This window comes from Armigeres subalbatus, chromosome 2 (assembly GCF_024139115.2).
Source record: "Armigeres subalbatus isolate Guangzhou_Male chromosome 2, GZ_Asu_2, whole genome shotgun sequence".
Lineage (NCBI taxonomy): Eukaryota > Metazoa > Arthropoda > Insecta > Diptera > Culicidae > Armigeres > Armigeres subalbatus.
Window position 1 is genome coordinate 303,048,019 of NC_085140.1, and position 23,541 is coordinate 303,071,559.

At 34.2% G+C, this 23,541-nt stretch overlaps 1 protein-coding gene across 6 annotated transcripts in view; it reads left to right on the plus strand.

The window, feature by feature from the left end:
- The first annotated feature begins 474 nt into the window (after positions 1 to 474).
- Positions 475 to 23,541, plus strand: part of LOC134212516 (serine protease grass-like) — a 43,177-nt gene continuing 20,110 nt past the window's right edge. The window contains exons 1-4 of one of the 6 annotated variants that reach the window (XM_062690470.1): positions 475 to 891; positions 19,980 to 20,126; positions 20,189 to 20,564; positions 20,630 to 20,826. In XM_062690470.1, coding sequence (XP_062546454.1) covers positions 20,078 to 20,126; positions 20,189 to 20,564; positions 20,630 to 20,826 — 622 coding nt within the window. In that variant the 5' untranslated portion in view covers positions 475 to 891; positions 19,980 to 20,077. The other 5 variants (XM_062690471.1, XM_062690469.1, XM_062690474.1 and 2 more) reach the window with 5 other exon arrangements.

A 23,541-nucleotide genomic window follows, 5' to 3' on the forward strand; every position in this document is an offset into this window, starting at 1 on the left:
ACAACTTGAAACACGCAGAATAAACAAAGCGTCTTCCGACAGCATCGTTGTCACAACGTTCTGTTTGTAAAGCTTCGTCTATGAAAGCGGAGAAACTCGTTTGACCGGTTTCAGTGCATTCCCAATGAAGACAAACGTTGTCCAAGCGTCACTGCAACGAGCTGCGGAGTCTTGAAACTTGTTACTAGCCTCGTAATTAAGGCGCTAATCGATGACACAAACCGACAAGGGATATTTCTCAGTCGCATTGAAACGAATATCGTCGGAAGCCGGTTTAGCTCTGCGCATCTCTTTAGCTGTTGGAATTTAAATTATTCAATGAAAACTTAATCAGACAGTCAAATTTGTTAGTCCAATAGCACATACACGCTAGGTCGCTAGAAAAAATAACGATTTTAATATTTCTTGAAATAAAATAAAATATTAGTACCAACACAAATAGGCATAACTTTTCTCAAGACATTTTCAATATCTCATACAAAAATTACGAAAATATAATTTTGTTTCAAAAATTAATGGTTTCTCATTTCTGATTGCTTAATTTGAAATGAATCCATCGAGAAGAGTTGATTCATACGAGTGGCTGTTTTCGCGTGGAATGACTAACAATCACTAATCAAAAAGTCAAACCAAAAAAGAATCATAAAGCGAAACTCTGTGCCGTTAAGGGATTCCCCGCTACGCAATAATGCTGTGACATGAGCAGCTATCGGAACTTGAGAACACCACGCTCTCATGATACCACAGACTGGGGGCAGAAGCATATCAGTTCGGTTCGCGAATTAGTCAAGACATCTGTGCCGAAGTGAGTGTGCTCAGCGTATTCCGCGCTGCAAGGTTTACTAAATTTTCGCGGAAAAACACAGTCGATCTCAGTTAATTTGAGCTAAAGTGGGTTTTCCGTTGGTCAACCGGTATCGTAAAGGGGGGCTGGTTCGTACATTGTTGATAACTGGTTGAAATGCCAGAATGTGTTAATTTAATTGAGACACGCATGCAAACAGAAGACACAGAAAATAAAACGATAGAAGGAATTTCTGTGCGGCAATGCAAATTCGATACGATGATACAATGTGCAACATGCAAATCCTGCCTTTTGTTTATGAACGTGTGGTTAATGTTAATGGAAATGATCGATGAGTGTTGAACCGAAGCACCGACGCGTAATTGAAAACCTAAAGCAGCATGCAGTGTAGCTATATGAAAATATCAGTTTGTGTCATTTCTATATTCCTTACATCCGTGGATGAAGTGGATGCAAAACGAGTTACTGTCTACACGATGCATCTGTGAAGATCATTACAATGCACTATGGTCCAGGATGCAGATTTACTAAGAAATATGCAATATTGGCATAAAATGTTTTTTTTTTTTTTTTTTTTTTTGTGTCTTTATTAAGGAGACTTTCAGCCCGAGGCTGGCTCGTCTCCGTGCATAAAATGTTCTAAAAAGCTGTGTAGCGAACTCTGCAGTCAACTCTGTTAAAAACATCTTTTCTGTAGCTCGCAAGTTGGCTGTTTCAGAGCAATTTTACCTACTTGGGTTAGGGCATCATTCAAAAAACAGTATTTTTATTTTACTATAATTTAATTTTTATTTCCAATTTCTCCAGCCAAGTCATTTTTGGGTGACTTCTAGAGTCCTAAAATTGTAACATTTGATGTAAGAATATAGTCAACTAGTTTATTTGTGGACGCAGTAGCGCCCACGGCAAGTTTTTTTTTCAATATAAACGGTTCATGAGTTATTCAACGTCTGTTGTCTGTGATTTTTTTTTCATCAAATGGTGTGTCTGGTTCTCTAAGATTGTCACTGGTTTTGTTTTCTGCATCTGATAGTAAAAAAGAATTGAAGTGCCAAGTATTTTATTTTTTTGTGAGAATTTAACCCGCGTGCTGCGTCTGGTTGGCTAGTCACCGGACAGACAAACAGGGCTATTATATATAGTATATATTCTGTCGATCAAAAGTTATGAACATTTTTCAAATACGTCTACATTAAAAAGTTGATACATCCGAGATACATCGAAGAAATGTTTTTTTTATTTCGAATAATACCAATTTGATTGGTGTCATTCTTTTTTTTTTAACAAATTGATATATCTTCATAACAATGAAAAATGTTCCTAATGGAACAATGTTCCTAAAGCGAAATATGCGTTTTTAAAGCCCTAAACGTCTCGAGAAAAGGACATTCGTAAACAAAATCAGTTTTTTTTTAATTTTTTGAGCAATATGAAAATACGAGAAAAAAAAATAGAACTATTCTTCTTCTTCTTATTGGCATTACATCCCCACACTGTGACAGATCTGCCTCGCAGCTTAGTGTTCATTAAGCACTTCCACAGTTATTAATTGCGAAGTTTCTAAGCCAAGTTACTATTTTTGCATTCGTATATCATGAGGCTAGCACGATGATACTTTTATGCCCAGGGAAGTCGAGACAATTTCCAATCCGAAAAGCAATGGGTAATGTTTTAAACATAACCGAGAGTAGACGTAGGACTTGAATAATCGTAACGTATTTACATTTATCTTTTGAATTTATGGGGTTTTATTGGGATAGGTATTGATATTGGAAACGACAACATTCATACTATGTAGAATTATACGCGATTTTTATCAAAACTTCTGGAAATAAAACTTATTATTGAATACATAATTAGAATCGCATTGCTTCTAACTATTGAACCCTTATTTACTCAAGCAAATGTAGGGAATTTATAGATTTTAGAAATTATTTTTGCAATTTCTGATCATAATACCTGGTTTACAGTTCGTCTTTGAGTGATAAAGGATTTAATTTCAATAGCCTCGTTGGATAAACGTACAACTCGTCTTTTTGCAACTACTTGCACAAACTAGTACAGGTTTACCTCGATTATATGGACCCTCGATTATATGGACTTCGATTATATGGACTTTTTACCTCGATTATATGGACATTTTTTCCGCTCAATTTTTTTTTGTGTTTTGGGGTTTTAAAAAGATGTTGAATATTGTAAGTTATATTTTACATTGATTCTATATTTATTATGGTACATTGAGGCAAATAAAGGCCCGTAAGGCATGTTGTGATGTTATATATGGAGATGCACTCTGAGTCATATGTTCGATTGACTTGATTGATTTACCATTTTCGCGTTGGAAAATTTCATTGTTTATAATGATAAATATACAATTCTTTAATCTGCAACAGCCACGTCCTTACAAATAGGTGGTGAAAAATAATGCGTATTTTTGGTGATCTCTGTCATACGAAAACGTGAAGTGAATTGTCACTCTGTCAGACTGACAGTATGCGGAGTAAGTGATAAGATGAAATTGTCATATTTAGCTGTTAGATCTTTGCTTCCAACCTTTTTCTGCTTTTGGTGCATGGAATTAAGTATAGAAGGACGGATGATGCATTAACATTTAGCAAACCGGACCCACTGAGACTGATTTTTTAGGTATATCCACGAAACTGAAAGAGTTTATTTCAATATGTGATACATAAAGTTCCAAATGGTTTTCAAACCTGGCATTATTTCTTCTGGACGAACTTGATAATTATTTGAATGTAAAAAACTGAAAACTCTTCGAGCAGTCTTTATGTTTAAATAAATGTTGTCGAATATCCTGGTATTCACATTTGTTCAGCACAAGGCCTAAGGATTATACTGACGCTCAACGGTAGGAAAAGAAATTGAATATCTTTAGAATGTTCTTGTTAGCAGTTCTTAAAACAATTGCTGCTAAACCGTTCGCTCATGCAAACTCGTTCATGCTGTGTATTTTGAGCGATGTGTTTTTCGTTAGTGTTGTACAAAATACAACAGCGCGCGGTGGTGAAATTTTGAATGCAGTCTCAAGTTTTGTCCGGGATTTTTATGAGGGCCCGCCACTGTGCGTCGTTTTGAATTTTAAAACCCGCTGCAAAATACAGCCCTGCTTTAATATACGAACATATTCCAAAGTAGCCATAACAATTTATCATTCAATATTCCCCATAATATTCCAGGTGTAGGTGCACTGTGCAATTGACCTTTCCCGTCAACAATTTTTATCCGCTCAATCGATTCTTCAATTTTTTGAGGACAACTTTCCCAAAGAACCCATACTTTTTGACGCCATACTTTTTGACGAATAGTGCTGGTTTCCAAGCTTGACCTAACATTCGCCCGATTTTGAATTAAAATCAGGCCAATTCCAATTCTTCAAACGTGCGGCACTTTTTCGATTTTTTTTTATTCTAAAATATGAATTCTGTGAAAAAGTTGAACTTAAATAAGTCAAAGAATTGACTGAGACAATAAAACGAGATACATTTTTTGGCTGGAAATGACGGGAGACGGGAAAAATTTGTTCTTGTAAAAATGACACTGATACGTGGATAGAGCCCCTTATTTACATTGATTTAAATTCTTTTTAAGAATATCAATCAAACGCAACTTGTTGCAAGGAGATCTTTTAAAGATAAGTGTCAGAAAAGTGAGACTGTTTCTACGCGATTTTTGCATAAACAAATGCATTTTGGCCATATCTTCTGAGCCCATAGTCCAATCCGGCCAATTTTCATAAGGAGACAATAGGACAAAACTTTACATCGGTTTCAATTTGCTGCGATCAAATCAAAAGAGGACAAGTGTCAGTCCTTCTATATAAAGCCAGTTTTTGAATCTAACATATACATTTCTCGACCACTGTGTTTGCTTTGTTGCTGAAACAGGAAGGCACTGTAGCTAGAATTCGTGAATAAGTATATTAGTGTGCTCACATTGAGCTGGGCGAAGTCTTCATTACTAATGTAATCTTAGAAACAAGCGGCTGGAAAAAAGGTTACGTTCTTATAGAAAATCATAATCTTCTGAGTTATCATAAAATGAGCCCAAACATGCGGATTAGACTGTAAGGCAATATGTGGATATTTTCTTTCAACTTTTAAGACTTATTTCATCATGTAACACAAATTTCGAGAAAAAAAAATTTGCTTCGATTATATGGAAAATTCGATTATATGGACTTTTTTGCATCGAAAAAGTCCATATAATCGAGGTATACCTGTATTAATGTTTTGGTTTCAAACTATGAGTTCAGTTTAATAATATAATTTCTCAGAAAATGAGAACCAAAGTATAAAATAATGTTTATTAAAAATATTCTTCTGGAAATTATTTTTTGCGGACTATTTTAAAACATTTACATGTAATACGGCAAAATTTCCTAATTTAAAATGGATATCAACACCATTGCTGAATGTGTATCATTTAATTGCCAATGCCTACTGCGAATGAATGAAAATAATTATTTTTAATCAATTTCTATATTCAATAGTGTATTTGATTTTTTACTATATAGTTGTGATGATAGTTGTGGATTATTAAACCAATCACTTTCCCTGGATGAGCAGACTAAATTAATCTCTCTGGGCTAATTTTATTATTCTTCATCCACCACCGCTGCCATCGCAGCCTCCAGCCGTGAACTCCGAGCGAGGCGATTGCATCGATCGCAACCAGGCTTGTAAAATGTCATCTGCATGTCATTTGACTAATTTGCTCATAACTTTCTTTAGAAGCAAAATTTCTTCCATAATTTTGAATGTACTCATAACGCTTGAGTAGGGTTATATTTTTGTCCAAGGGTACATTGCTCTAAGTATAACATCAAAGGCTGGAGAGTGAAAACTCTCCAAAATGTCACGTGTCATTTGACATAATGTCATTTGAATGACATTTTGCCTCCCACGCCCCAGATTACATATTTACAGCAAAGTCTCGTTTGACAAAGTTGTAGGCCCATTTAACCGCTATAAGTTCGTCATACAACATGAATTGATAGCTACCTTCTGAAACAAGTTCTGGGAAAATTATACAAACGAATGCAAATGACATTTTACAACACTGATCGCAACCGACACCACTGCATCCGACCATCATCAAGCATAGAACGGCAAAAACATGCGAAGCATGCACACTCGCAGACCCACCGGGAGCTCTCCCGATGGCGACTGCATGCTGTGAAGGTAAAAAAATCCGAGAAACAATGCGGGAGCGAAAAGCACGTCAGTTCGTGCTGCTGTCACAAACTGTAATGACTCGCACACGGAAGGCATTGCTTCTTTTATGCACAAAGTAAAACTTGCGGTGGATCCGAAGGCACGTGGCAATGCATTCTGATGTCCGTGTTAGGAATGCACGAGATTGATTATATATGAAATTTTTATTGATCTTGACAAGATTTGAAATTTTCAATAGTTCTTAAGTTTCAATGAAGTTGGAAAATTGCTGGAGAGTGTCCGAGTCGATTGATATATGAATCTTAAAAATTCATCGAAATATAAAGGCGCTAGTAACGTTCGAAATCTTCCCTTTCAGCGTAACGCTCTCGATTTCCAAAAATCTAAATGACACCCAGTATAGTAAAGAAAGATGTAAGTCCTACGTCAAAATTGCCTAGACCGGCACCGGGAATCGAACCCAGCCATCCTCAGCATGGTCGTGCTTTGTAGCCGCGCGTCTTACCGCACGGCTAAGGAGGGCCCACAGAACTATTATGGAATACAATTATTATGGAGCACAATTATTAGCTTCGAGATGTTTTTTCTTCCTGCTAAATTGAACTTTAGAAGCAACTTACATATGTCAGAAATTTTCTTCCAATTAATATGTATCGACGAAACGACTGAATTAATAAAGTTTCAAAATGATTGAGTAACGATCAAATACGATGCACTTTGTTGGATTTCTTGTTTATTTGTACATAAACACAACCCTTGTACACAACTCTAAAAACGTTCATCGGCAACTTTGCTTCACATCTCAGCTGTTTTTAGTTCAATAGCCATAATTTCTCACATTACAGTTTGTGGGACCGTAGGACTCAGCTAGCGGAAACAGACTAAGACTCCATGCAATAGCCGCTGAGATCCAGCCGGAACATTTACACATTTTTTTCAGCATGTCGCACGGCGTACCGCACTGCTTATATGAAAGTCGTTCGAATTAAATTTTGAAACTAATCAACGAGATCATCCTTAGCTTTGGTGGTAATAGGCATGGCCACAAAGTAAGACCATGTAAGACCACGCTGATGGTGGCTGTTCCGTTGGATTGAGTTGGCTCGGGTTTGGGTTGAAAAGTTTCTTGACTTCTTTGGGCATAAAAGTATCATCGTGACGGCCTGATATACAAATGCAGGATACACAAAAGTGCTTAATGATCATAATGGAGGTGGCAATGTGACGGATGTATTGCCGAAGAAGAATAAAGAAGAACAACATTGTATACCAAATGAAAGTCAAGATTTTGTAAGTACATCGGAAATTACAAGAAAAATAAATAATTTTGATAATCCTATAAAAATCATAGAGTTGAAATGGAAGTATTTGATGGGAATTGGTATAAATAAAGCTGGCTCAGGGCGCATCCACGCAGCCATTTTCCATGGAAGACGTCGGAAACCTGAATTGATTTTCCGATAGGTTCTGTGATATATTTAAAAAAAAATGGGAAGTTGATAATTTAAGACTTTAGTGATCTATCGGCAGACACAATTAAAAAAAATGAATCCGAAAATTATCTTTTTTTAGACCGGAGTGTACTAATCCCATACTCTGGCGGTCCGAGAAAAATGGTAAATATCTGAATTTTTTAAGGATTACTATCTGCCGGTTTACGCATAACGGTCCCATATACGTAGAGATCCATGTGAACATGAGAAAAATATGCGTATGACTGCAGTATGAATGTATGCTAACATATGTTTATTCTGTAGCTTTTGCGCTACAAAAATATGTTGTGGCCAGCATTGGGAAACTTCGTTGACCACTAACCACAAGGTGGCGTTACACAGGGCGTGCCACCTCCGACGCTAAACTGCTAATTGGCGGACATCAGGCTGTTGTTGGTGCTAGAAGAATTTCGGTATTTTTTCATTTTTCCCGATACATTTTCTGTCACCGTACGTAGGATTTTTTGATTATGTAAAAAAACCACATTAATCCACCTAGCAGTGATAGTGCCTTTCTCGTGCGAATAAAAAATAGTATTTTGGCTATAACTTACGAGCCCATAGTCCGATCTGACCAATTTTCAATAGGAAACAATGGGACAGGATTCTGCGTCGAATGCTATTTGTTGCGAGCAAATCGGTTGAGGATAAGTGCCCGACAAACTTTTTGACACTTTTTTACGCGATTATTTCGTAAAAATAATATTTTGACCATAACTTCCGATCCCATAGTTCGATCTGGCCAATTTTCAATAGGAAACAATGGGATAGAAGTCTGCGTCGGATGCAACGTCAGGATGCGAGCAAATCGGTTCAGGATAAGTGCCCGAAAAATAAGTGATACTCTTGCTACATTTTGGTACGTGGGTGCGCACAGACACAAACACATACACACAGATACACCTCAATTCATCGAACTGAGTCGATCGATATATAACACTATGGGTCTATAAAAAGTTTGTTTTTGGAGCGATCATATAGCCTTTGCGTATACTTAGTATACGAGAAAGGCAAAAATGAAAAATTGACAACGTTTCGAACAAAAAATATCCGATTTTCAGGTGATAGAATGGACAAAACAACTTGCATCAAAGTGACATTCATAAGATAAAAAAACACGGCTGCATACTATGACAGAAGAAAATTGTAGAATTTAAAACAAACGAGCCGGTATTTGAGTTCTGATGCCCGCCAACTTTGAAGAAATAGTTGCGAGATAACTTTGCAGAGTTGGAAGAATTGGGAATTTGAAATTTGCGAATTCAAGATTTTATTAATTTAGGATTTAAGGAAATCACGATTTTAGGAATATGAATTTAGAAATTTGGGAATTAAGGAATTTAGAAATTGAAAATTGATTAATTGAGGAATTTTCTACAATTAGGTTTTCAGAAATTTGGGAATTTTAGAAATCAGATATTCATAAATTTAGGATATTCAAAAATTTAGGAATTGATCGACTAAGACATCATGAATTTAGGGACTCAGTAATTGGAAATTTGAAAAGCTGAGAATTTAGGAAAATATTAATTTAAGAATTTATGAATTCTAGATTTCATTAGTTTAGGTAATTAGGAATTTCAGAATTAACGATTATAGAAATTTGGGATTTTTTTTTTAAGAAAATTGGAATCTTGGGAATAAAGGAATTAAGGAAATTTGGAATTTAGTGACTTTAAAATTTAGGCATTTGAAAAATTTAGAAATTGTGGCATTTAAGAATTTCAGAATTTAAGAATTTTGAAATTTAGGAGTTTAGGATTTCAGGAGTTTTAAACTTAAAGATTTTGAAATATTAATTTTTTAATAAAATATTAAAAAATTAATTTCAGGAAATTATTATTTAAGAAATTCAGGAAATTATTATTTAAAACTAAAAAGTGAAAAATATAAGAATTAAGGAATTTATGAATCAAGAAATAGGAAAATTTGGGAATTTAGTATAATAAAAAAAATTCAGCAATATAGGGACTTGGATATCCACGAATTTCGGAATTTAAAAATTTGGGAATTCAGGAGTATGTGAATTAGGGAATTTTGTTAGTTTAGGAACTTAGGAGTTTAGGATTTGAGGGATTTAGGAGAATTTAGGAACAAATGGATTTAGGTATTTGAAGATATAAGAATTCAGAAATTTGAAGTTTAAGAATTTGGAAATTTGATAATTTAGGAATTTTGGAAATCAGGAGCTTAGGAATCTAGGAATTAAAGAATTTGTTTATTTATGATTTTATAGATTTAATAAATTAAGAATTTAGGAATTTAGGAAATTAGGAATTTTGGTATTTACGATTTTAGAGATTAAGGGATTTGAGAATATATAATTTTAGGAGTACAGGAGTTCGGACATATGACAAATTTTGGGAATTGAGGAATTAAGGAAATTAGGATTTATGAAATGAAAGAATTTAGGAATCTAGGGACTCAGTAAATTAGGAATTCAGGAAGAAAGATATTTGGGAACTTAGGAATTTAAAAATTTAGGAATTTCGGAAGTTAATATTTAGGAATTTAGAAACTTGTGTATTCTGGAATTTGGGAATTTAAGAATTTATTAATTTATGAATTTTGAAAATTAGGGAGTAAGAAATTAAAGTTCTTAGAAATTTAAGAATTTAGAAATTTAAGAAATTCAGGGATTCAGGTACTTACGAATTTAGGAATTAAGAAAATTGGGAATTTGAGAATTCAAGAATTGGGACCTTAGAAAATTAGGAACAAATGCATTTAGAAATTTGGGAACGTGAGGAATTAAGGACTTTGGAAACTTAGTCATTTGTGAATTTGAAAAATTAGGAGTTTATGGAATTAGAAACTTATGAATTTGGGAATTCAGGAATTAAGGAACGAGGGATTTATAGTATTTAGAAATTTAAATATTAGAAATTTGGGAATTTAACATTTTAGGAATTATGTAGATTAGAAACTTAGAAATTTAGGAATTTGAGAGTTGAAAAATTGCAATTTAGCGATTTTGGAATTTCGGAATTTAGGAATTAAGGAAATTAGGAAATATGAATTGATCGACTCAGAAGTTCATGAACCTAAGGACTCAAAAATTGAATAAATTGAAAAATTTTTATTTTGAGATTTTAAGAATTTGAGAGTTTAAGAAATTATAAATTGAGGTATTTCAGAATTCATTAGTTTGAGAAATCAGGTATTTCAAAATTTTACAGATTTTGGATTTTGGAAATATCAGGAATACAGAAATTAAGAAACATAAGAACATACACCCAATCGGCTGTTGTTAGATTTTCTAACAATTCTGTATAAGAATCTACCAGCACCTGTATAAAAATTGGGCATATGCGAAATTGTTAGATTCTTATACAAAAAATGTAAGAAAAGCTTACAATATTGTTAGATTCTTATACAATATTTGTATAAGAATCTAGCAATTTCGCATATGCCCAGTTCTTATACAGGTTTTGGTAGATTCTTGTACAGAATTGTTAGAAAATCTAACAACCGCCGGTTGGGTGTAGGATTTCAGAAATTTAGAAACTTAGAAATATAGGCATTTGGGAATCTAGAAATTGGGGCATTTAGGAATTTAAGAATTTCGAAATTAAAGAATTTAGGAATTTCGGAGTTTAGTATTTCAGTGGTTTGAAAATAAGCGATTTGGAAATTTAAGATTTTAGGAGTACAGGAATTTATTAGTTTATGAATGAAAGAATTTAGAAATTTGGGGACTTAGAAAATTAGGAATTGGAAAATTTAGTAATTTGGGAATTTGGGAATTCAAGAAGTAAAAAATGTAAGATTAAGCAATTTAGGAATCTATGAATCAAGAAAATTTGAAAATTTAGGAGTTTGGGAACTTTGGGAACTGGGTTTGGGAGTAGAATTCAGAAATTTCGGAGCTAAGGAATAAAGGATTTTAAGAATTTTGGATTTTAGTAATTAAGAAGTATAGGAAATTAGGAATTTAAGAATTTATTAGTTTGGGAGTTTGTTAATTAAGGAAATTAAGGAATTATGAATTTAGGATTTAAGTAATTTAGGAATATAGGATCAAAGATTTTAGGTATTTAGAAATTTGGGAATTAAACAGTTAGGGATTTCAGGCGTTTATGAAATTAGGAACTTAGGAATTAAAAAATGTTGGTGTTTACGATGTCAGAGTCTAATGAATGTAAGAATATAGGAACTCAGGAAGTAAGGAATATGAGAATTTAGGAATTTAAAAGTTTGAAATTTCAGAAATTTGAAAATTCGCCAATTTAGGAATTTGAAGATTGAGGAATTTAGGGAATAAGGAACTACGGAATAAAATCATTTAGGAATCTAGGAACTTAGTTATTTAGGAATTTGTGAATAAGGATATTTGAGAATTTAGGAGTTTAAGAATTATGGAAATTTGGAGCTTGGGATTTAGCAATTTAGAAACTTGTGTATTTAGAAATTTGGGAATTAGGTAATTCAAGAATTTATTAATTTGGGATTTTAGGAAATTAGTAAATTCGGAAATTAGATAATGAGGAAATTAAGGAATTAAGGAATTAAGAATATAAGAATTTGGAAATTTATAAATTAAGGAATTCAGGAATTTAGGAATTAAGAAATTTAGGAATTAAGGAATTAAGGAGTTAAGGAATTCAGGAATTAAAGAATGTAGGAATTAAGGAACTTAGGAATTTAAAAAGCCCAAGTCCTGGTGTTAGGTGGGACGCTAAACAGCCCTGACACGACGGCCCTCCGACGAGACAGGAGGTTTGCGCAGGCCCAATAAGCCGCCTTTAAAAACAACTATTACGAACGACATAGAAAATAATACGACTCGATACAATTGGCAACGACCTAGGCGACGAATAAAGGATCACGATTGGAAGCTTGGAACATGGAACTGCAAGTCGCTAGGCTTCGCAGGTTGCGATAGGATAATCTACGATGAATTACATCCCCGCAACTTCGATGTCGTAGCGCTGCAGGAAATCTGCTGGACAGGACAGAAAGTGTGGAAAAGCGGGCATCGAGCGGCTACCTTCTACCAAAGCTGTGGCACCACCAACGAGCTGGGAACCGGCTTCATAGTGCTGGGGAAGATGCGCCAACGCGTGATTGGGTGGCAGCCAATCAACGCAAGGATGTGCAAGCTGAGGATAAAAGGCCGTTTCTTCAACTATAGCATCATCAACGTGCACTGCCCACACGAAGGGAGATCCGACGACGAGAAAGAAGCGTTCTATGCGCAGCTGGAGCAGACATACGATGGATGCCCACTGCGGGACGTCAAAATCGTCATCGGTGACATGAACGCTCAGGTAGGAAGGAGGAAATGTATAGACCGGTCATCGGACCGGATAGTCTGCATACCGTATCGAACGACAACGGCCATCGATGTATAAACTTTGCAGCCTACCGCGGAATGATAGTCCGAAGCACTTTTTTCCTCGCAAGAATATCCACAAGGCCACATGGAAATCACCTAATCAAGTAACGGAAAACCAAATCGACCACGTTCTAATCGACGGTAAATTCTTCTCCGACATCACGAACGTACGCACTTACCGCAGTGCGAATATTGAATCCGACCACTACCTCGTCGCAGTATGTCTGCGCTCAAAACTCTCGACAGTGATCAACACGCGTCGGAGTCGTCCGCCGCGGCTTAACATTGGGCGGCTACAAGACGGTAGACTAGCCCAAGACTACGCGCAGCAGCTGGAAGTAGCACTCCCAACGGAGGAGCAGCTAGGCGCAGCATCTCTTGAAGATGGCTGGAGAGATATTCGATCCGCCATTGGAAGCACCGCAACCGCTGCACTAGGCACGGTGGCTCCGGATCAGAGAAACGACTGGTATGACGGCGAATGTGAGCAGTTAGTTGAGGAGAAGAATGCAGCATGGGCGAGATTGCTGCAACACCGCACGAGGGCGAACGAGGCACGATACAAACGGGCGCGGAACAGACAAAACTCGATTTCCCGGAGGAAAAAGCGCCAGACGGAAGATCGAGACCGTGAAGAGACGGAGGAACTGTACCGCGCTAATAACGCACGAAAGTTCTATGAGAAGTTGAACCGTTCACGTAAGGGCCACGTGCCACAGCCCGATATGTGTAAGGACATAAACGGGAACATTCTTACGAACGAGCGTGAGGTGATCCAAAGGTGGCGGCAGCACTACGAAGAGCAACTGAATGGCGATATGGCAGACAACGGTGGCGGTATGGTAATGAACCTAGGAGCACGCATTGCTGAACGCCGCCTACAAGGTACTCTCCCAAATTTTATGCCGTCGACTAACACCAATTGCAAGAGAGTTCGTGGGGCAGTACCAGGCGGGATTTATGGGTGAACGCTCTACCACAGACCAGGTGTTCGCCATACGTCAGGTATTGCAGAAATGCCGCGAATACAACGTGCCCACACATCATCTATTTATCGACTTCAAAGCCGCATATGATACAATCGATCGAGACCAGCTATGGCAGCTAATGCACGAAAACGGATTTCCGGATAAACTGATACGGTTGATCAAGGCGACGATGGATCGGGTGATGTGCGTAATTCGAGTTTCAGGGGCATTCTCGAGTCCCTTCGAAACCCGTAGAGGGTTACGGCAAGGTGATGGTCTTTCGTGTCTGCTATTCAACATCGCTTTGGAGGGAGTAATACGAAGGGCAGGGATTGACACGAGTGGTACGATTTTCACGAAGTCCGCCCAGTTATTTGGTTTCGCCGACGACATTGATATCATGGCACGTAACTTTGAGAGGATGGAGGAAGCCTACACTGAAAGAAAGCCTACACTGGAAGACTGAAAAGCGAAGCTAAACGGATTGGACTAGTCATCAACACGTCGAAGACGAAGTACATGATAGGAAGAGGCTCAAGAGAGGTCAATGTGAGCCACCCACCACGAGTTTGTATCGGTGGTGACGAAATCGAGGTGGTCGAAGAATTCGTGTACTTGGGCTCACTGGTGACCGCCGATAACGATACCAGCAGAGAAATTCGGAGACGCATAGTGGCTGGAAATCGTACGTACTTTGGACTCCGCAAGACGCTCCGATCGAATAGAGTTCGCCGTACCAAACTGACTATCTACAAAACGCTTATAAGACCGGTAGTTCTCTACGGACACGAGACCTGGACGATGCTCGTGGAGGACCAACGCGCACTGGGAGTTTTCGAAAGGAAAGTGTTGCGTACCATCTATGGTGGGTTGCAGATGGCGGACGGTACGTGGAGGAGGCGAATGAACCACGAGTTGCATCAGCTGTTGGGAGAACCATCCATCGTTCACACCGCGAAAATCGGAAGACTGCGGTGGGCCGGGCACGAGCCAGAATGTCGGACAGTAATCCGGTGAAAATGGTTCTCGACAACGATCCGACGGGAACAAGAAGGCGAGGTGCACAGCGGGCAAGGTGGATCGATCAGGTGGAGGACGACTTGCGGACCCTCCGCAGACTGCGTGGTTGGCGAAGTGCAGCCATGAACCGAGCTGAATGGAGAAGTCTTTTATGTGCAGCACAGGCCACTCCGGCCTTAGTCTGATGATAAATAAAAAGGAATTGAAAAAATTGATTTTCAAATTTAGAAATATGGGGATTTAGGAATTTAGGAATTTAGGAATTAAGGAATTTAGGAATTTAGGAATTTAGAAATTTAGGAATTTAGGAATTTAGGAATTTAGGAATTTAAGAAATTGTGAATTTAGGGATTCAATAATTAAGGAATTTAGGAATTTAGGAATTTAGGAATTTTGGAATTTAGGAATTTAAGAATATGGGAATTTATTAATTTAAGAAAGTAGAAATTTAGGAATTTAGGAATTTATGAATCTTATGAAATCTAGCAATTAAGGAATCCAGGAATTTAGGAAATAAGAAATTAAGGAGTTGAGGAATTTAGAAATGAAAAAATTGAGGAAATTTTGAATTAAAAATTGTAAATGTGGGAATCAGGAATTTAGAAATTGAGTATTTTGAAATTTAGAAATCGGAGGATTCAGGAATTTGAGAATATGTATAGGAATTTGTGAATTAAAGTAATTGGGAATTTAGGTATTTAGGAATTTAGGAATTCAGGAATTTAGGAATTCAGGAATTTAGGAATTAAGGAATTTATGAATTTATGAATTTAGGAATTAAGGAATTTAGGAAATTGGGAATTTAGGAATTTATAAATTAAGGAATTTAAGAATCTAGGAATCCAGGAATTTAGGAGCTTATGAATTTAGGAATTAAGGAATTTAGGAACTTAGGAATTTAGGAACTTAGGAATTTAGGAACTTAGGAATTAGGAAATCAGGAATTCAAGAATTCAGGAATTCGAGAATTTAGAAATTTAGGAGATTAGGAATTTAGGAATTTAGAAATTTAGGAATTTAAGAAATAGGGAATTTAGGATATTAGTATTTAAGGAATTTAGTAATTTAAGAACTTAGGAATTTAGGTTTTCGGAAATTTAGGAATTTAAAAATTGATGAATTTAGGAATTTAGGAATTAGGAGTTTAGGAATTTAGGACTTTAGGAATTTAAGAATTTAGGAATTAAGGGATTTAAGAGATTAAAAATTTTGGGATTCAGAAATTTTTGTAAATTAAAAATTAAGGAATTTGATAATCTAAGAATTTAGGAAATTATGAATTTATAAATTGAGGGATTCAGGTATTAAGGAATTTGGGAATATGCGAATATGAGAATTTTACAATAAAGGATTTAAGGAATTTAGTAATTTGAGAATATGGGAAATTAGGAACTTAAGAATTTATGAATTTAAGAATTTAGGAATATGGGAATTTATGAAATTAGAAAGTTGGGATCTCAGGAATTCAGGAATTTAGGAATTTTAAGAATTTAGGAGTTTAGGAATTTAGGAATTTAGGAATATGGAAATTTGGGAATTTAGGAATTTAGGAATTAAGGAATTTAGGAATTTAGGAATTTAGAAATTTAGGAATTTAGGAATATGGAAATTTGGGAATTTAGGAATTTAGGAATTTAGGAGTTGAGGAATTCATGAATTTAGGAATGAAGGAATTAAAGAAAATTTCGAATTGAAAAAAAACCGTTAATTTGGGAATCCGGAATTAAGAAATTGAGGATTTTGAAATTTAGAAATCTGAGGATTCAGGAATTTAAGAAAATGTATAGGAATTTATGAATCTAAGAAATTGGGAATATAGGTTCTTAGGAATTCAGGAATTCAGGAATTAAGGAATTAAGGAATTTAGGAATTAAGGAATTTAGGAATTTCGGAAATTGGTAATTTGGGAAATAAGGAATTTTGGAATTTAGGAATTTAGGAATTGGAGAATTAAGGAATTAAGGGATAATTTTGTAATTTTGTAATTTTGTTTTTGTAATTTTGTAATTTTGTAATTTAGTTTTTGTAATTTTGTAATTTTGTAATTTTGTAATTTTGTAATTTTGTAATTTTGTAATTTTGTAATTTTGTAATTTTGTAATTTTGTAATTTTGTAATTTTGTAATTTTGTAATTTTGTAATTTTGTAATTTTGTAATTTTGTAATTTTGTAATTTTGTAATTTTGTAATTTTGTAATTTTGTAATTTTTTTGTAATTTTGTAATTTTGTAATTTTGTAATTTTGTAATTTTGTAATTTTGTAATTTTGTAATTTTGTAATTTTGTAATTTTGTAATTTTGTAATTTTGTAAGTTTGTAGTTTTGTAATTTTGTAATTTTGTAATTTTGTAATTTTGTAATTTTGGAATTTTGGAATTTTGTAATTTTGTAATTTTGTAATTTTGTAATTTTGTAATTTTGTAATTTTGTAATTTTGTAATTTTGTAATTTTGTAATTTTGTAATTTTGTAATTTTGTAATTTTGTAATTTTGTAATTTTGTAATTTTGTAATTTTGTAATTTTGTAATTTTGTAATTTTGTAATTTTGTAATTTTGTAATTTTGTAATTTTGTAATTTTGTAATTTTGTAATTTTGTAATTTTGTAATTTTGTAATTTTGTAATTTTGTAATTTTGTAATTTTGTAATTTTGTTATTCTGTAGTTTTGTAATTCTGTAATTTTGTAATTTTGTAATTTTGGAATTTTGTAATTTTGTAATTTTGTAACTTTGGAATTTTGGAATTTTGGAATTTTGGAACTTTAGGAATTTTGGAATTGTGGAATTTAGGAATTTTGTAATTTTGTAATTTTGTAATTTTGTAATTTTGTAATTTTGTAATTTTGTAATTTTGTAATTCTGTAATTTTGAAATTCATTTTGGAATTTTGGAATTTTGTAATTTTGTAATTTTGTAATTTTGTAATTTTGTAATTTTGTAATTTTGTAATTTTGTAGTTTTGTAATTTTGTAATTTTGTAATTTTGTAATTTTGTAATTTTATAATTTTGTAATTTTGTAATTTTGTAATTTTGTAATTTTGTAATTTTGTAATTTTGTAATTTTGTAATTTTGTAATTTTGTAATTTTGTAATTTTGTAATTTTGTAATTTTGTAATTTTGTAATTTTGTAATTTTGTAATTTTGTAATTTTGTAATTTTGTAATTTTGTAATTTTGTTATTTTGTAATTTTGTAATTTTGTAATTTTGTAATTCTGTAATTTTGTAATTTTGTAATTTTGTAATTTTGTAATTTTGTAATTTTGTAATTTGTTATTTTGTAATTTTGTAATTTTGTAATTTTGTAATTTTGTAATTTTGTAATTTTGTAATTTTGTAATTTTGTAATTTTGTAATTTTGTAATTTTGTAATTTTGTAATTTTGTAATTTTGTAATTTTGTAATTTTGTAATTTTGTAATTTTGTAATTTTGTAATTTTGTAATTTTGTAATTTTGGAATTTTGGAATTTTGGAATTTTGGAATTTTGTAATTTTGTAATTTTGTAATTTTGTAATTTTGTTATTCTGTAGTTTTGGAATTTTGTAATTTTGTAATTTTGTAATTTTGTAATTTTGTAATTTTGTAATTTTGTAATTTTGTAATTTTGTAATTTTGTAATTTGGAATTTTGAAATTTTGGAATTTTGGAATTTTGGAATTTTGGAATTGTGGAATTTAGGAATTTTGTAATTTTGTAATTTTGTAATTTTGTAATTTTGTAATTTTGTAATTTTGTAATTTTGTAATTTTGTAATTTTGTAATTTTGTAATTTTGTAATTTTGTAATTTTGTAATTTTGTAATTTTGTAATTTTGTAATTTTGTAATTTTGTTATTTTGTAATTTTGTAATTTTGTAATTTTGTAATTTTGTAATTTTGTAATTTTGTAATTTTGAAATTTTGTAATTTTGTAATTTTGTAATTTTGTAATTTTGTAATTTTGTAATTTTGTAATTTTGTAATTTTGTAATTTTGTAATTTTGTAATTTTGTAATTTTGTAATTTTGTAATTTTGTAATTTTGTAATTTTGTAATTTTGTAATTTTGTAATTTTGTAATTTTGTAATTTTGTAATTTTGTAATTTTGTAATTTTGTAATTTTGTAATTTTGTAATTTTGTAATTTTGGAATTTTGGAATTTTGGAATTTTGGAATTTTGGAACCGATTGAAAATTGGTCTTATCGGTTGCATTCCAGTGCTTTTCACAAAACATTGCTTTTGCCATGTGTTGATTTTTTTTTTGTTTCTTGAAGTTACTACAACGCATTCAGATAACCGTAAATAGATAGGAAATGATAAAAAATAGTGCAATCTATCCCTCTGGGTACTTTTTCGAATTCTCTAATGTGATTTTCTCATTTTTAAAATACGCGAGAAAGGCACCACCAACACTAGGTGGATTAATCTGAGTTTTCCCTTCATTTTGTAGATTGCAGTTTTGACATTACACAGTTTTTCCTTGATCCACGGGAAATTTAAACATCTGTATTTGAAAATCTTTTACAGAAATTCCTGATTGCTTACACCTCAATTTGATGACTGACATTTTTATTACTCATTGATCCATTAGGATTACAATGTTATGAAATATACAACAATCCAATTAGTAGAATACTTCAAGTCTTACGTGGCTTTGGAGGTGCATCATTCTTGACAGTAATGACAGGGTTGTTGCAATATTACTAATACGGTTCTTTTTTTCGGCGATTGTTGAATCATTATTAATCGGGGTTGTTCTGTTCATTTTCTGAGCTATAATGTGCACAAATGTATGGACGCTTTTATTAATTTTTACTCACAGTCGTCGATATATTTGCATCATACAAACTTAAACCAAATGATGATTCCAATATATTCCAAATGGATTTTTATTCGTTGAAGGGATTAAATATCAATATTCACGTATATTTTCATTAACATCAAGCATCACAGCCACACGCAGTCAAGCAAATGGACCTACCCTATCCATGTACAAGCCAGAACGAATGGAATAAAATTCCCCGTTCGAAGATCCCCCACTTTACGGTATTCACAACTGCCACAACGTGCCCTCTCCCACTGGAAGGCTTGCCAGATGTTGTATCCAGCACGTTCATCGACCGTTCGAGCAGACGCGTTGTTCTTCATTATAAAAGCCAATATGTTGAACCTTTTCCAGACTTAGTACACAACCACTCCTCAACGAAGGCCAACCGAACAAGTCGGTAACAGAAATACTCGCACGCCTGGAACCGTTCACTACCTCCTCAAGCAACCATGAGATTCATTATTTTTGTAAGCCTATTTATTCATCAGACTGTGGCACGTGAGTATGATCCTAAATGCGTGACGATAATTTTGGCACTTAACACAACCATTGATCCCCAGAGCGCGACTTCAAACCATGTTCCTACAATGAGTTCTGTGTTGACCTTCGGGAATGTCCCGCGTATAAGCAGTACGCAAACACAGGGTTCCGATACTGGCCGGCGGACGTGAAGCGGATGGCCAAGGAGAAGCTTTGCAACCAGGAAATGGTCGACGGGCAGATGGTTATCAGCGTTTGCTGCCCGTCGGTGATGAACAATCCAAAATGCGGCGTCCAAGCGGGCGATCGAATATCCAAGGGTCAAGTGGCAAAACCGTACGAGTACCCCTGGATGGCCCTGCTGCGGGACCTGAATGGGAAGTTCGTCTGCGGGGGCACGCTGATTAGCGAGAGATATGTTCTGACGGCTGCCCACTGCGTTAGATTCGACAGGATGTAAGTGCTTCAAGGTCGTTGATATTGTGACTTATTTCCTAACTTTATCGTTCACGTTTCCACAGACGATCGGTTCGGCTCGGAGAGAATGACATTAATCAGGAAGTGGATTGCATAATTCTGGATGGTGAAAGGGATTGTGCTCCTCCGCCGCAGGATATTAAGATTGAAAAAACGATAATTCATCCAGAGCATAGTGAACGAAGAAAAATCAACGATATAGCGTTACTTCGACTGGAACATGGGGCGAAATTTGTGGACAGTAAGTAGTTTTATTCTTTTATCAAATTATTTCTTTATATTTGCTGAAACAGACTATTTTTGTATCAAAATCGATTGAATCATTGCATTATCCATAGCAACTCTTGATAAATCATCTGCAGCACAGTTTAAACCCTCCAACACCCAAATTTTTGTTTTTGCTCAAAATCAATTTTCTTTTCTGAAATCGATCTGAACACGTTTTGGGCAATTAAAATATTTATTTTGAGATTTTATCAATTTCACATTTTGAATATTAAGAATTTTGCTTTTCTTGTTTCGAATCTATTAATCTTTTTTGATTTTTCACATTATTAAGAGTATGAAAAATTTCATTCAATGTTGCAATATTGTCATTTAAAATATGTTTAGTTTGTATTTATTATTTTCCGTGTAAGAAGTCAAAGAAATATTTAGGAGTGTATTATTCACCATTATAGCCTCCGATTGAATAAGCTTATTTGTGGAAAAGTATTTGCTTAACTACAAATAATTCACTCTTCAAAGGTATACAAAAAAAACACGGAGGAACAAAAATTTACTCAATTTTCAATAATTTTATATACCTACATGTGTAGAATTTGGAAAATTAATTTTAAGCAACATTAAGACATGCATTGAAGTGATCGACATAAAAAATATTTAATTCTGAACAGTTGGAAATTACAAAAAACATCAAAGTGCTCCGTCTAAGGCGGTCTTGGGCGTTAGAGGGCTGAGAGAAGGAACGAACTTCCTGCTCGAAATGGCAAGGTGCCTTAGCAAATTATGAGAAAGACATTATTTTATTACTTAGAATAAACTTGTCATACGACGAGTTTGTATTATCCCATTTAATTCTACCACTTGATTGTAACTGTGACAGATACGTATTTCAATCTCAACAGTAAAGGCCATCCTCAATGACTCGAGTCAAGTTAAGTAAGAGACACTGAAAACCGCCTTACTGTTGAGGTTGAAATGCGTATCCATTAAAGTTACAATCAAGTGGAGAAATTAACGTACGAACTCGTTTTATGACAATTGAAGACATTCCACTAGAAGCTAAAAAACACAAAATTCATCTTGGGTTTTGTGCTTTAAAATATACTGGGAAAAAAATATACCGTAGGAAACGATGAGACGATACAGATGGAGCTGTGCGCCTCCGCGTCGGGCCGCGGCCGCCAACGATTTTTAAGCGCCGCCGCCACCATTTTTGATCGGTGCGCTGCTGCAATTTTTTGACCACGTCACCAGTGAGTTTTAGGCGCGCCGTTGAAATAATGGTTTTTGGGGTTAATCCACCTTTCTTCAAGTTGTTAGACGTTCCAACCCAAATACATTTGAAAAATTTCGACAGTGCCGCTGAAAAGAATATGTTGAAAATACATAGCATATGTATTTATTTTACTCGAAATTCAAATTAACAAGTAATGCTAATCCAATCCAGAACTCTTTTAAGCGTTTTGGAAAATGCAGACGGTTCAAAGACTTTTAGTGAGCAAACACAGACATTTGCATTTCTCTAACAATGCAAATTGATAAAAGTATAGGCTTTAGAGGTGCTGAAGTTACGGATAATACTCACGACAACCCAAACGTTCAATAAAATCGAAACCATGTTTATCTATGCTACAAAGTAGGAATAAGACTTTGCATATTTTGAATCATGGCCTGGTCATGAGATACAGGAAAAGCTAATAAAAAAGTGTTTTATTATTTTTTAAACACAATCTTACTTATTGGAGTTACTGTTTGTGGCTGTATTTAATATACACAAAAACAAATTGCGTAGAATGTATTTTTTTCACCCAGCTGAAATGATAGAAATAAACAGAACTTTTATTTATTTTGATGAGTGAAATGTTCTCACATGTATCATAAAATCAAAAGATTTGATGCCATTATGTTTAAGTCTTTTCTAAATATGGGCCAGGAGTAGTGATCCTCATGCTTTTGTGATTTTTGTCCTTTTGACCACACCAACGTTGATTTCTGATAGCAATCTGTAGACCATAACTATTCTATGCTGTCTTTTCTAAATATTCGGAAAAATCGGAGAAACGATCCGTTGGGCTCATTAATTTACTTGATAGAAAGAAGCTTAAAAAACAAATAGATTTTGAATCATTGTTTTGGACGACGCATTAGCATTAGCATTATTATTCCTGAGTAACACACATGTTGTATTGAGGTTTCTGCTGCCTATATACAACTGAATTCGGTTACATTTGAATTGCAGCAACCAAATCGATCCGAATTGTGCTGCTAGGGTTGTTACGGTGTAATTCGTAGATTGAACACTAGTAATTTCTTTATTTCTTTATTTCTTTATTTGGTAACTATATTCATCTGACTGTTGTCTACATGAATTAAAAATTTTAATCTATAAGCACGTGGATCTTTTCAATCTGGACATGAAACAATTAGAAGACACATCAAAATCGTGGAGTTCCTCGACAGCCGTGAATGTACGAATCATTGAAGTCATCGGCTCATGATATCCAAAACCAGTTCGGTGAAACCTCGGTTGCAGTAGACAACCACTTCGTAGAATTCTTGGTGTAACTCGGATGTGCAATAATGATAACAGTCAATTTCGCCGTTCAAGAGCTTAGAAATGAAGACTGCTTGTTGCATTCTTCGGCGTCGATCCAGCGTATATTTAGTTGAAGCAAGCCACAGCGATCAGAATATGGCGGAAGGTTGTATGGATCACGCCAGGGTAAATTTC